This window comes from Sus scrofa, chromosome 2, assembly GCF_054392235.1.
Source record: "Sus scrofa isolate SSC_HxYL_T2T_F1_AM1 chromosome 2, Sscrofa_HxYL_maternal_Yorkshire_Landrace_v2.0, whole genome shotgun sequence".
Taxonomy (NCBI): domain Eukaryota; kingdom Metazoa; phylum Chordata; class Mammalia; order Artiodactyla; family Suidae; genus Sus; species Sus scrofa.
Window position 1 is genome coordinate 70,021,845 of NC_139384.1, and position 13,001 is coordinate 70,034,845.

General features: G+C 46.0%; 1 protein-coding gene across 4 annotated transcripts in view; it reads right to left on the minus strand.

The window, feature by feature from the left end:
- Positions 1-9,670: 9,670 nt before the first annotated feature.
- The window catches only part of TMEM38A (transmembrane protein 38A), a 32,981-nt gene continuing 29,650 nt past the window's right edge, over positions 9,671-13,001 (minus strand). For 2 of the 4 annotated variants that reach the window (XR_014837455.1, XM_021083580.2), the window contains exon 6: positions 11,227-12,781. Coding sequence is in view for 1 of the 4 variants with exons in the window: in XM_021083580.2 (XP_020939239.1) it covers positions 12,554-12,781 (228 nt within the window). In the remaining 3 variants the exon portion in view is untranslated. Of the gene's footprint in view, positions 10,512-11,226; positions 12,782-13,001 lie in introns of those variants that run through there. The other 2 variants (XR_014837458.1, XR_014837456.1) reach the window with 2 other exon arrangements.

Genomic DNA, 13,001 nt, shown 5'->3' on the forward strand with positions numbered 1-13,001 from the left:
CGATTTGACCCCTAGCCTGGGAACCTCCATATGCCGTGAGAGCGGCCCAAAGAAATAGCAAAAAGGCAAAAAAAAAAAAAAAATAGTTCGGTGGCTCAGTGGGTTAAAAACCTGGCATTATTGCTATTGTGGCTCAGACCACTGCTGTGGGGGTTGATCCCTGTCCTGAGAACTTCTGCATGTCACAGGGTGGCCAAAAAAAAGGAAAAAAAAAAGATAGGTTTCTCTTTTTCTTTATTTTTTGTCTTTTTGCCATTTCTTGGGCCGCTCCTGTGGCATATGGAGGTTCCCAGGCTAGGGGTCAAATCGGAGCTGTAGCCACTGGCCTACACCAGAGCCACAGCAACACGGGATCCGAGCCGCGTCTGCAACCTACACCACAGCTCACGGCAACGCCAGATCCTTAACCCACTAAGCAAGACCAGGAATCGAACCCGCAACCTCATCGTTCCTAGTCGGATTTGTTAACCACTGTGCCAAGATGGGAACTCCGATAGGTTTTTCTTTTGAAGAATATAACATACGACAGGTAACCTTCTGAGACAGGCTTGTTTCACTCAGCATAATGCCTTTCAGATTCATCCATATTGTTTCATGTATTAAAGTTCTCCTTGGGAGTTTCCATTGTGGCACGGGGCAAATAAATCTGACTAGGAACATGAGGTTGCGGGTTTGATCCATGGCCTTGATCAGTGGGTTAAGGACCTGGTGTTGCCGTGTGCTGTGGTATAGGTCACAGACTCGGCTCGGATCCTGCATGGCTGTGGCTGTCGTGTAGGCCAGAAGCTGTAGCTCTGATTGGACCCCTAGCCTGGGAACCTCTGTACACTGAGGGTGTGGTCCTAAAAAGCAAAATGTAAAAAAAAAAAAAAGAAAAAAAGAAAAAAAAGCTCTTCTTTTGCATCACTGAACAGTATTCCATTGTATGCCAGTTTCTACCTACTCAGGATATTTGGGTGATGGATTAGTGTCCTGGAGTTGCCATAACAAATTACCACAAACCAGGGGGTTTAGAACAACACAGACTTATTCTCTGAGGATTCTAGAGGAAGGAGGATTGGAGTTCCCTTCATGGCTCAGTGGTAACGAATGGAACTAGTATCCATGAGGACTTGGGTTTGATCCCTGGCCTCACTCAGTAGGTTAGGGATCCAGCGTAGCCACGAGCTGTGGTGTAGGTTGCAGACAGGGCTTGGATCCTGTGTTGCTATGGCTTTGTCATAGGCCGGTGGCTACAGCTCTGATTTGACCCCTGGCCTGGGAATTTCCATACACTGCGGGTGCAGCCCTAGAAAGACTAAAATTAAATTAAATTAAATTTAATTTAATTTAAAAAATAAAATAAAATAAAATAAAGGCATTAGGCCGGCCATACTCCCCCCCAGAGCTCTAAGGGAGGGTCCTTCCTTGCCTCTTCAGCATCGGGTGGTGGCTGTCAATCCTTGGTGATCCTTAGCTTATAGATGCATCACTCCAGTCTCTGCCTCCACTGTCATGTGGTCTTTTCCTCTTTTTGTCTGAGTTCAACTTTTCCTCTTCCTTTGTCTTACTGGATTAGGTCCCAGCCTGACAGCCTCATCTTAACTTGATGACATCTGCAAAGACCCTATCTCTAAATAAGGTTACATTCATAGATACTGAAGGCTAGGACTTCAATATATCTTTTAGGGGGACACAATTTACCCCATAATAGGTGAGTCCATGTCTTATTTATTTATTTTTCTTTTTAGGGCCACACATGTGGCATATGGAAATTCCCAGGCTAGGGGTCAAATCAGAGCTTCAGCTTCAGGCCTATGCCACAGCCACAGCAACATGGGATCTGAGATGCATCTGCAACCTATACCACAGCTTGCAGCAACACCAGATCCTTAGCCCCTGAGCAAGGCCAGGGACCAAACCCACATCCTCATGGACACTATTTCAGGTTCTTAATCCACTGAGCCACAGCAGGAACTCCAAAATGTAGCTTTCTGATATTGAATAATAAAAGACGACTACCTCTGCCTAACTCAGGGAACCAATATTTTCCAAATGACCAATCTTACAATCATCACAGGAGATCCATCCCAAGTGCAAGACAGACCAATAGATTTTAATATAACGAAACCTAGTGAGTTGAATGAGTGCTGCCAAAAAGATATATTCATGCCCTAACTGCCAGAACTTATGAATGTGACCTGAGTTGGCAAGAGTCTTTGCAGATGTAATTAAGTTAAAGATCTCAAGATGAGATCATCCTGGATCACCCAGAGGGGCCCTAACTCAACTGTCTCTCATTTATTTATTTGTTTATAATATTTTATTTTATTTTATTTTACTTTATTTTATTTTATTTTGGCTGCACCGTGGCTTGCAGATTTTCTGGGCCAGGAATTGAACCCATGCCACAGTAGTGACCTGAGCCACAGTAGTGACCTGAGCCACAGCAGTGATAACACTGGGTCCTTAACCCACTGAGCCACCAGGGAACCCCAACAAGTGTCTTTTTTTTTTCTTTCTTTTCTTAAGGCCACACCTGGGGCATATGGAAGTTCCCAGGCTAGGGGTCAAATCGGAGCTGCAGGTACCAACCTATGCCACAGCCACAGCAACAATGGATCTGAGTGGAATCTGCAACTACTCTGTACCTTGCAGCAACACCAGATACTTAACCCACTGAGCAAGGCCAGGGATCAAACCTGCATCCTCATGGATATAGTCAGATTCGTAAACTGCTGAGCCCCGATGGGAACTCCTTGGATGCCGCTTTTAATACTAGGTTACAAAAGGCTGTGATTTTCCATCCTGGGCTCTCTTGTGTGGTTGTTTCTCTCTCTCTCTCTCAAATTGCTCACTCTGGGAAAGCAGCTGCCATGCTGTGAGCAGCCCTGTGGAGACTCTCACGTAGTGAAGACCAAAGCCTTCGTCCACAAGTCAATAAAGACCTGAGGCCTGGAACAGCTACAGGAGTGATCTTATAAGCTATTTCTCCAAAAGGGAACCCTCCTACACTGTTGTTAGGATGTATATTGGTGCAGCCACTATGGAGAACAGCACGGAATTTTTTCCTAAAACTAAAAATAGAACTACTATATGATCCAGTAATCCCACTCCTGGGCATACGTCCAGACCAAACTATACTTTGCAAAGATACATGCATCGCTATGTTCATAGCAGCACAATTTAAAATAGCCAAGAGAGTTTCCTGGTGGCTTGGAAGGTTAAAGATCAGGCATTTTCACTGCTATGGTGCAGGTTCGATCCCTGGCCTGGGAACTTCCACAAGCTGCAGGTGTGGCTAAAAAAAAATTTTTAATAAAATAAAATAGCCATGACATGGAAACAACCTAAATGTCCATTGACAGATGAAAGAATAAAGAAGATGAAATATATATACACAATGGAATACTACTTGGCCATAAAAAAGAACAAAATAATGCCATTTGCAGGAACACGATGGAATTAGAGACTCTCATACTAAGTGAAGTAAGTCAGAAAGAAAAAGACAAGGAGTTCCCATTGTGGCACAGTGGTTAACAAATCCGACTAGGAGCGATGAGTTGTGGGTTCCATCCCTGGCCTCACTCAGTGGGTTAAGGATCGGAGTTGCCGTGAGCTGTGGTGTAGGTCACAGACGTGGCTTGGATCCCTCGTTGCTATGGCTCTGGCATAGGCTGGAGGCTACAGCTCAGATTAGACCCCTTGTCTGGGAACCTCCCTATGCCTTGGGTGCAGCCCTAGAAAAGACGAAAAAGAAAAGAAAGAAAGAAAAAGACAAATACCATATGATATCACTTATGTGTGGAAACTAAAATATGGCACAAATAAGTATTTCTATAAAATAGAAACAGACTCATAGATACAGAGAACAGGCTTGTGGTTGCCAAGAGGGAGGGGGAATGGTGGAAGGAAGGATAGGAAGTTTGAGATTAGCAGATGCAAACTGTTATATCTAGGATGGATAAACAATAAGGTCCTACTGTATAGCACAGGGAAGTATATTCAATACCCTGTGATAAACCATAATGGAAAAGAATATGAAAAAGAAAGTATATGTGTATAACTGTGTCACTTTGCTATACAGCAAAAATTAACACCACATTGTAAATCAACTATACTTCAATAAAATTAAAAATAAAAAAAAGAAGCTAATTCTCCAGTGGTACTCAGGCATTTCAATGACTGATGTCAGAGGGCTGACATCTTGTCTGCAACCTCCTGAGAGAGACTGAGCCTGAACCACCCAACTAAGCCACGTTTAGATTCCTGACATTCAGAAACCACATAAAATAGTAAGTGTTTGTGGTTCTATGCTGCTACAAATCGGGGCACTTTGTTATGCAGCAATAGCTAGTTGATGCAATGGGTCAGTGCCAGAACTAAAACCTTTCAGCCTTTCATCTAAGCCCTCATAGAATGCCCTGCTCTTCCCTGGCCCGAGTCTGTCTCTCTTATTTCTAGAATCTTTAATACCTATTTTACCGTTTTCCACAGCAGAGGCACATCCTAGAGGGCTCTAGGGCAACCCAAAAATGTGATGATAAACATGAGACTCTACGGGCTTCCCGTTGTGGCTCAGCAGGTTAAGAATCTGACTAGTATCCATGAGGATGTGTGTTCAGTACCTGGCCTCACTCAGTGAGTTAAAGGATCCAGTGTTGCTGCAAGCTGTGGTGTAGGTCGTAGATGCTGCTCAGACCTGGCCTTGCCATGGCTGCGGCATAGGCCTGCAGCTGCAGTTCCAATTTGACCCCTAGCCTGAGAACTTCCATATGATACAGGTGTGGCCCTAAAAAGAAAAATAATAATAAAAAAAATAAAATAAAATAATAAAAACAACAAACAAACAAACAACAAAAAAGAGACTCTAAATCTCAGTTATAATGAAGGAGGGGCTAGCCGGGAGGGCATCTACAACACCTCGATGGCAGAGAGGATGCAACATATGTCCTCTCAACCAGGTGAGCTGGGGATCCCTTCTATATGTGTTTTCCAAATTCTTCCACCTCCCAGCCTAGGCCCAGGCTGTAGTCTCTGTCTGGAATGCTCTCCATGACATCTAATTCTATGTATTTCAAGGCCCCAGACAATGCGCTCTCTTCCAGGAAGCCCTTCCTGATGCTTCAGACCCATCTGAATCCCCAAGGTACTCCCTTCCTTCTCATAGAAAACTCCTTAAGAGCAAGGGATGGGCTTTTGCATCTATGTGCCCCTAGGGTGCAGCACAGGGACATGTATATTAAGCACTAGCAAAATGTTTGTTGAATGAATTCATCTTTATTTCGTTGTTATAGACTCAATATTTCTGCCCCCCGCCCCGATTTATATGATTAAATCCTAACTTCCCAACAGGATGATATTTAGAGGTGGGGCATTTGGGAGGTTATTAGAGCTGGCTTATATCATGAGAGTAGGCCCCTCATGATGGGATTAAGGTTCTTCCCAAAAAGAGCGGAAGAGGAGGTTCCTAGTGGCCTAGCAGTGAAAGGATCTGGCATTGTCACTGCTTGAACTCAGGTCACCGCTGTGGCAAGGGTTCAAGTCCTGGCCTAGGAACTTCTGCATGCTGCGGGCATTCCCCCATCCCTAAAAGAGAGAGAGAGAGAGAGAGAGAAGCTACAGGGTCTCTCTTTGCTCTCTGCCAGATAAAAGGGGATAGCCATTCACAAACCAGGAAAAGAGCCCTCGCCAGACAACTGGATCTGCTGGCAACCTGATCTTGGACTTCCTGACCTCCAGAACTATGAGAAATACACCTTGTTTAAGCAGCCCAGTCCATGATCATCTGTTATAGCATTCTAACCTAATGGAGTTCCCGTCGTGGCTCAGTGGTTAACGAATCCGACTAGGAACTATGAGGTGTCGGGTTAAGGATCCGGCATTGCCGTGAGCTGTGGTATAGGAGGCAGATGCAGCTCGGATCCCATGTTGCTGTGGCTCCGGCGTAGGCTGGCAGCTATGGCTCCTATTCGACCCCAAGCCTGGGAACTTCCATATGCCGCGAGAGCGGCCCAAGAAATGGCAAAAAGACCAAAAAAAAAAAAAAAATAGCATTCTAACCTAAGATACCTACTATGGTAGATTTTTTGTTGTTTGTTTTTGCTTTTTTTTTTTTTTTTTTTTTTTTGGTTAGGGCCACACCTGCAGCATATGGAAGTTCCCAGGCTAGGGACAGAATCAGAGCTGCAGCAGCTGCCCTACACCACAGCCACAGGAACACCAGATTCAAGCTGCATCTGCCACCTATGCCACAGCTGCAGCAATGCCAGATCCTTTAACCCACTATGGTGGACCAGGAATCCAACCCACACCTGAGCCATGGCAGCTGGATTCTTAACCGACTGCACCATGGCAGGAAATCCAATCATCAGATTTTTAGAAGTAGAGTCTTAAAAACCGTCTAGTCCAGGGGTTAGCAAATTTTCCTTCGAAAGACTAGACAGTCAATATTTTCAGTTGCTCATAGCAATCTCTCTTGAAAGGACTCCACTCTGCTGTTTTAGCTTGAGAGAGGTGCTAATGATGTGGGAACAAATGAGCCAGGTTCTGTGCCAATAAAACACAGACAGTGGGCGGGATTGGGCCTGTGGGCTATAGCTCACCTACCCTTAACCTGGTTCAACATTTTCATTTAACGAGGAGGGATTTGCCCTGGGGTCATGAGGCAAGTGAGAAGCAAAACCAAAATTCACTCTCAGGCCTGCCAACATCCTGTCTGGGTGCCTTCACTTTGACTTCTCAGATGGCTTCTATGGGCTCAATTAGGTGCTTGTATCCTCCACTAATTAAGCTGGGACTTTTCCCAGATACCTCCAGGCAGGTACCAATCAGAAAGCACAAAGCAAACACAGTTATACCACGTCTGCAGTAACTGTTGGATGATGGCCTTACCTGTGCTAAGCACCTGCTCAGCATCAGAGAATCCGCCACCCTCTTCCCATATGTGTACCTTATGTTTTCCCTAAAGAGACTCAGAGAAATGAAACATAAAGGAAGAAGCCGGGAGTTCCCATCATAGCTCAGTGGAAATGAATCTGACTACTATCCACGAGGACATAGTGTTTGATACCTGGCCTCGCTCAATGGGTTAAGGATCCAGCGTTGCCACGAGCTGTGGCCAAGGTTACAGACACAGCTTGGATCTGGTGATGCTGTGGTGTAGGCCAACAGGCTGCAGATCCAATTCAACCTCTAGCCTGGGAATTTTCATGTGCTGTGTGTGCACCCCTAAAAAACAAACAAAAAAACCAAAAAACAGAAAAAAAAAAAAACAAGGAAGCAGCCTGTCTCCTGGAATGAAATAGGCATAGATTTCTTCTTTTTCTTTTTTTCTTTTCAGGGCCACACCAGTGGCCTATAGAAGTTCCTGACCTGGGGGTCAAATCAGAGCTGCAGCTGCCAGTTTACACCACGGCCACAGAAATACTGGCTCTGAGCCACATCTGTGACCTATGCTGCATCTTGTAGCAAAGATTTTTAAGCTACTGAGTGACACCAGGGATGGAACCCGCATCCTCATGGATGCTAGTCAGGTTCTTATCCTGCTGAGCCACAACAGGAGCTCCTAAAGGAAGAAGCCTATTTTCTGGAATGAGGTGGGAGTGGATTTCAATTCTGTCCCACTGTCAGCTCTATGTGACTGATGTCAAGTCACTCTGCCACTGAACCTAAATATTTTTCTTTAGAGTGTAACAACCCACTTTCAGGACATACTGCTTATAAAATACCTGCTTATGTTCATGGCATCTTTTTAGTGCTTAATGGAAATTTCTAGGTGCAACTGTGTCTGGATTTGCTTATGAGACATAGTGGGCAGCTTTTTTTTTTTTTTTTTTTGTCTTTTGTCTTTTGTCTTTTTAGGATCTGCCGGCCTATGCCAGAGCTACAGCAATGCCAGATCTGAGCCGCATCTGCAACCTACACCACATCTCACAGCACACTGGATCCTTAACTCACTGAGCAAGGCCAGGGATCGAATCCACAAACTCATGGTTTCCGATGCACCACAACAGGAACTCCTCCCATAGTGGGCGGCTTCTAAGGTGGCCCCTGTGGATCCTTGAACCTAGTGCCCATGCCTTGGTATAATCCCTGCCCTTGAGTGTAGGGTACTAGGAATTTGCTTTGAGGGAACATAATACAGTAAAATTGTTGGATGTGGTTCCTCAAAAAATTAAATACAGAATTACCATGTAATCCAGAAATCCCACGTCTTGGCATACAGCCAAAAGAAGATAGAAGAAAACTTTGAAGGTGATGAAAATATTCCATATCTGGAGTTCCCGCTGTGGTGCAGATGTGTGGGTTTGATCCCCATCCTTGTGCAGTGGATTAGGGATTTTCAGGTTGTAGAAGTGCTACTCCAGGGAATATACAAATAATAAGCAAATAAAACAGCCTTATTGCTGATACAGAGACAGTTTTAGTGGTCTGGATAGAAGATCAAACCAGCCACAACATTCCTTTAAGCCAAAGCTTAATCCAGAGGAAGGTCCTAACTTTCTCCAATTCTATGAAGGCTGAGGGAGGTGAAGAAGCTTCAGAAGAAAAAATTGAAGCTAGCAGAGATTGGTTCATGAGGTTTAAGGAAAGAAACCATCTTCACAACATAAAAGTGTAAGGTAAAGCAGCAAGCTATCCAGAAGATCTAGCTAATTACTGAAGGTAGCTACCCTACAAAACAGATTTTCAGTGTAGACCAAATATCCTTATATTGGAAGAAGATGCCATCGAGGACTTTCACAGTTAGAGAGCAGAAGTCAATGCCTCGCTTCAAAGATTCAAAGGACAGGCTGACTCTTTTATTAGAGGCCAAATGCCACTGGTGACTTCAGATTGAAGCCTTTCTGAACATCCTAGGGCCTTTGAGGCTCATGTTAAATCTACTCTGCCTGAGTTTATTTAATGGAACAACAAAGCCTGGATGACAGCACATCTGTTTACAACATGGTCTACTGAACATTTTAAGTTCACTGTTGAGAACTGCTGCTCAGAAAAAAAATCATTCTTCTTAAAATATTACTGCTCACTGACAATGCACCTGGTCACGCATGAGCTCTGATGGAGATGTACAATGAGATTCATGTTGTTTTCATGCCTGTTAACACAACTTCCATTCTGCAACCCGTGGATCAAGGAATACTTTTTTTCTTTTTTTCTTTTTTTTTCTTTTTTGTCTTTTCTTGCACCTGCGGCATATGGAGGTTCCCAGGCCAGGGGTCTAATCGGAGCTGTAGCCTCCCTTGACTACTGCAGTTAAAATTAGTCTGGACTTAAGAGCCAGACTTGAGCACTCTCACACCTACATGGGACATAGGTTCAGCCTGACCCGCCAATCATCTGCCAGCCAGCCAGTGGCTTGCCCACCCCCTTCCCAAAATAGACTGGGAGGCTATTTTGGTACAGTGTGTTCCATCATAAACTGAGATCCCAGAACATTCGTGCTGGAAGGCACGGAGCCGGCTTCTTGCCAACACCCACCAGGTGCTGGATGAGCCCAAGCAAAAGGGCTCCGGGCCCTCTTACAGAGCTGGCTTTGTGATCTGACTCCAGACGCTCCTAGGTTATCCTAGGTCGTCCTAGGAGGAAACTGAGACTCAGAGAAGGGGGATTATTTGCCCAACAACACACCTTGCAGGTGAAAAGACAGGATAGGAATAGGTCTGAGAAGTTTTAGAGTATATTCCGGTTTTCTGTTTTTTTAAGATTTTTATTTTTTCCATTATAGTTGATTAAGCTATTCAGAATTCTTAGCATCCGGTTCTGTGAATTTTGACCATGATCAAGATACAGAACAGTTCTCTTACCTCCTGAAATTCCCCTGCCCCCTTGGAAAACAATCTATCCTCCCACTCTCAATCAGAGCCACCCAGGGATCTGTTTTCTGCCTCTATAATGTTGCCTTTCCTATAACATCCTATAGAGAGAGCACACAGGATGTAGCCTGAGTCTGTTTGGCTCCTTTCAGTGAGCAAATGCATTTGATTCACCCACATTGTTGTGTGTATCAAAAATTCTTTCCTTTTCTTCCCTGACTAGTATTCCATTGTATGATGGACTCATTGTATAATGTTCATCCACTCACCAGCTGATGGGCATTTGGAATGTTTCTAGGGTTTGGCGATTGCCAAAACCAGTCATTATAAATCCTTTTTTTTTTTATGGCTGCACCTGTTTTGTATGGGAGTTCCCAGGCTAGGGTCGAATCAGAGCTGCAGCTGCTGGCTTACCACAGCCACAGCAACACCGGATGCTTAACCCACTGAGGGAGGCCAGGGATCTAACCTGCATCCTTATGGACACCATGTTGGGTTCTTAACCTGCTCAGCCACAACAGGAATTCCCCTCTGCTTGTTTTTATTTTTTTTATTGATTTTTTAATTTTTTTGGTCTTTTTAGGGCCACACCCATGGCATATGGTGGTTCCCAGGCTAGGGGTCGAATTAGAGCTGTAACTGCTGCTCTACACCACAGCCACAGCAACTCGGGATCCAAAACTTGTCTGTGACCTACACCACAGCATGGCAACACTGGATCCTTAACCCACTGAGCGAGGCCAGGGATTGAACCTGCGTCCTCATGGATGCTAGTCAGATTCATTTCTGCTGAGCCACGATGGGAACTGTCCCTCTGCTTGCTTTTAAATTGAACAGTTTGTTTTCCTATTATTGAGTCTTGAGAATTCTTTCTATATGCAGGATACAATTCCTTGATCAGATGTGTGATTTTCAAAGATTTTCTCCCAGTCTGTGGTGTGACTTTCATTCTCTTCACAGGATTTTGCACAGCTGCAAAATCCCAACCACCCACATCAATCCTCCCACCTATCTTTGTTTTTGTTGTTGTTGGCTGCACCCACGGCATGTAAGTTTCCAGGCCAGGGATCAAATCCATGCCACAGCTATAACCAGAGCCATAGCAGTGACAATGCCAGATCCTTAACCCACTGAGCCATGAGGGAATTCCTCCCCCCAATCTCTGAAGGGCAGTGATAATAATCATCCTCTTTTTCCCAAGAAGCAAACAGGTTTAAAGGGGCAACCCCATGACCTGTCAATGGCAGAGTAAGGATTGAACCCAGGTCTGCTTTAGCCCAAACCCCATAGACTTCACCCTCTGCCTCCATCTCCCCTGGTGGTCAAGGGCTGCCATGAGCCTCATTCTCTCGGAATCTATGAATTTCTAAGATTACAGACTCTTGCTGTGTCCTGAGGCCAAAAGAGCAAGAATGAATGAGACAAGCCGTTAGGGCTTTTTCACAACAAATTTATTTGCTGACCCTTGATGCTGAGCCTTGATGGACATGCAATAGGAGGAGTTTTGGGGCCCTACAGCTTCAGGACCCACCCAGTTCCCAGGCTTCACCAGATCAAGGCACTTTCCCAATAACTGGGCAACACCCGGGACCCCAACACTCCCATGCTGATCTCAATAAAGCTGCAGGGTGATGCCCTGAGCACCCACATGCAGAGGGCTGCCCCAACCCGGCTTGGTCTGGGCCAAAACTCCACTTGAGACTGGCCATGCCCAACCCACCCACCCTCTCAACAGGCCCTGGTGACCTAGGCTGAGATGAAGGTGTCCAGGAGGGGCCCTCAGCTCCCATCCCCCTCGCTCACCCTGAATCAAGTTCCCAGCTTGCCCAGTAGCAGCACAGGGTTTGGCACATTGTAGGCATGTTTGTTGAGTGACTGAGTGAGTAGCGGTGAAGGGTGCCAGCCTGAGGGAGGTCTCATGGAGCATCCTGAGTCCAGTAACAAGTGCTCACGGTCCCTGGACAGAGCCAGATCTTGGAATCCCTGCCCAGCCAGCTGCATTTCTTTGGTTTAAGGGCAACCTGAAGCCAGATATCAGAACAAGCCTTCCATACCCTCCATGCTCTCAAGTCTGGCCTAGACATGTCTACTGAAGGCCTTCTTTGTGCCAGGTAACTTGTGGGGGGATCTCCGGTCCACAAACACAAAAGATCTAAAGATGCAAAACTGTTTTAAGCACAAGGAACATCCATCAAGGCTTCCCCTCCAGACTGCATTGTGCTCCTAAAGCTGGTTCACATCCAGAATCACATCAGTCCCTTGCATATGGAACAGGGTTGAGGGGCCACTCTACAGACGGGCTCAGAGTAGAAGGCAACTGGCCCAGGGATGCCCAGGAGAAACTGGCAAGAAGAGACATGGAAATCGCAACAGGTACCTTGCAGCAGACACCTAGTAAACATCTGTCAAATGAACGAGCCTCCACACGGCTTGAAGTTCTTTTGGAGTCAAGGTGTAATTTTAGCTAGGAAATGCTAGAACCAAGTATATAACTGGCCAGGGTTTCCAGCTGGAGCTGCTGCTAAGATTCTGTGGACTCCCCCTCCCCCAAGCTGGAACTCTATGGGGACCTGGCAGAAAGAGAAAAGGACCCCTATTCCTACAGATGCCCTTCACCCCCATATCATATTTAACCCCCCCATGTCAGCTCTGGAGGGTGGGCTGATGGCCCCAGTTAGTAGACGGAAAAATAGAGGCCTGGAGAGGGAAAAACTGAGCCCAGGTCCTGGGTCTGGGTCCTCTCGCTGGGGATTCCCCTAGTCTGCCTTCTTGGTCTTCTTTTTCCTGGAGCCCTCACTCAGCTCCTCCTTGGACTTTGTGGGCAGGGCTGAGTGTGGCGAGCCAGGGCCGCTGCTGCCCTGGGATCCACCATGGTTGTCATAGTGATGGTCCCCCTCCCAAGCCGATCCAAAGAGCACAGGGCAGATGTAGCCTTCCAGAACATCAAAAGGGGAGCTGTGGGAATGAGTGGCCGTCAGGAACACCTGAGGTAGGGTGCAGAGGGATAGGGAGACAGCAAGAGTGCCAGATAGAGAACAAGGCAGAAGCCAAGGGTGGGAGGGGGAGAAGGGGAGAGAAAGATGATCAGCCAGGTCAAGGGCAGAGATAGCCCAGGCCCAGCCTTCTGGCAGCAAGCACCCCCAGGAGGGTGGCCCACTGTTCTGGATTTTCTCAGATGTGAGACTTTTGGTGTTAAAAACCTAA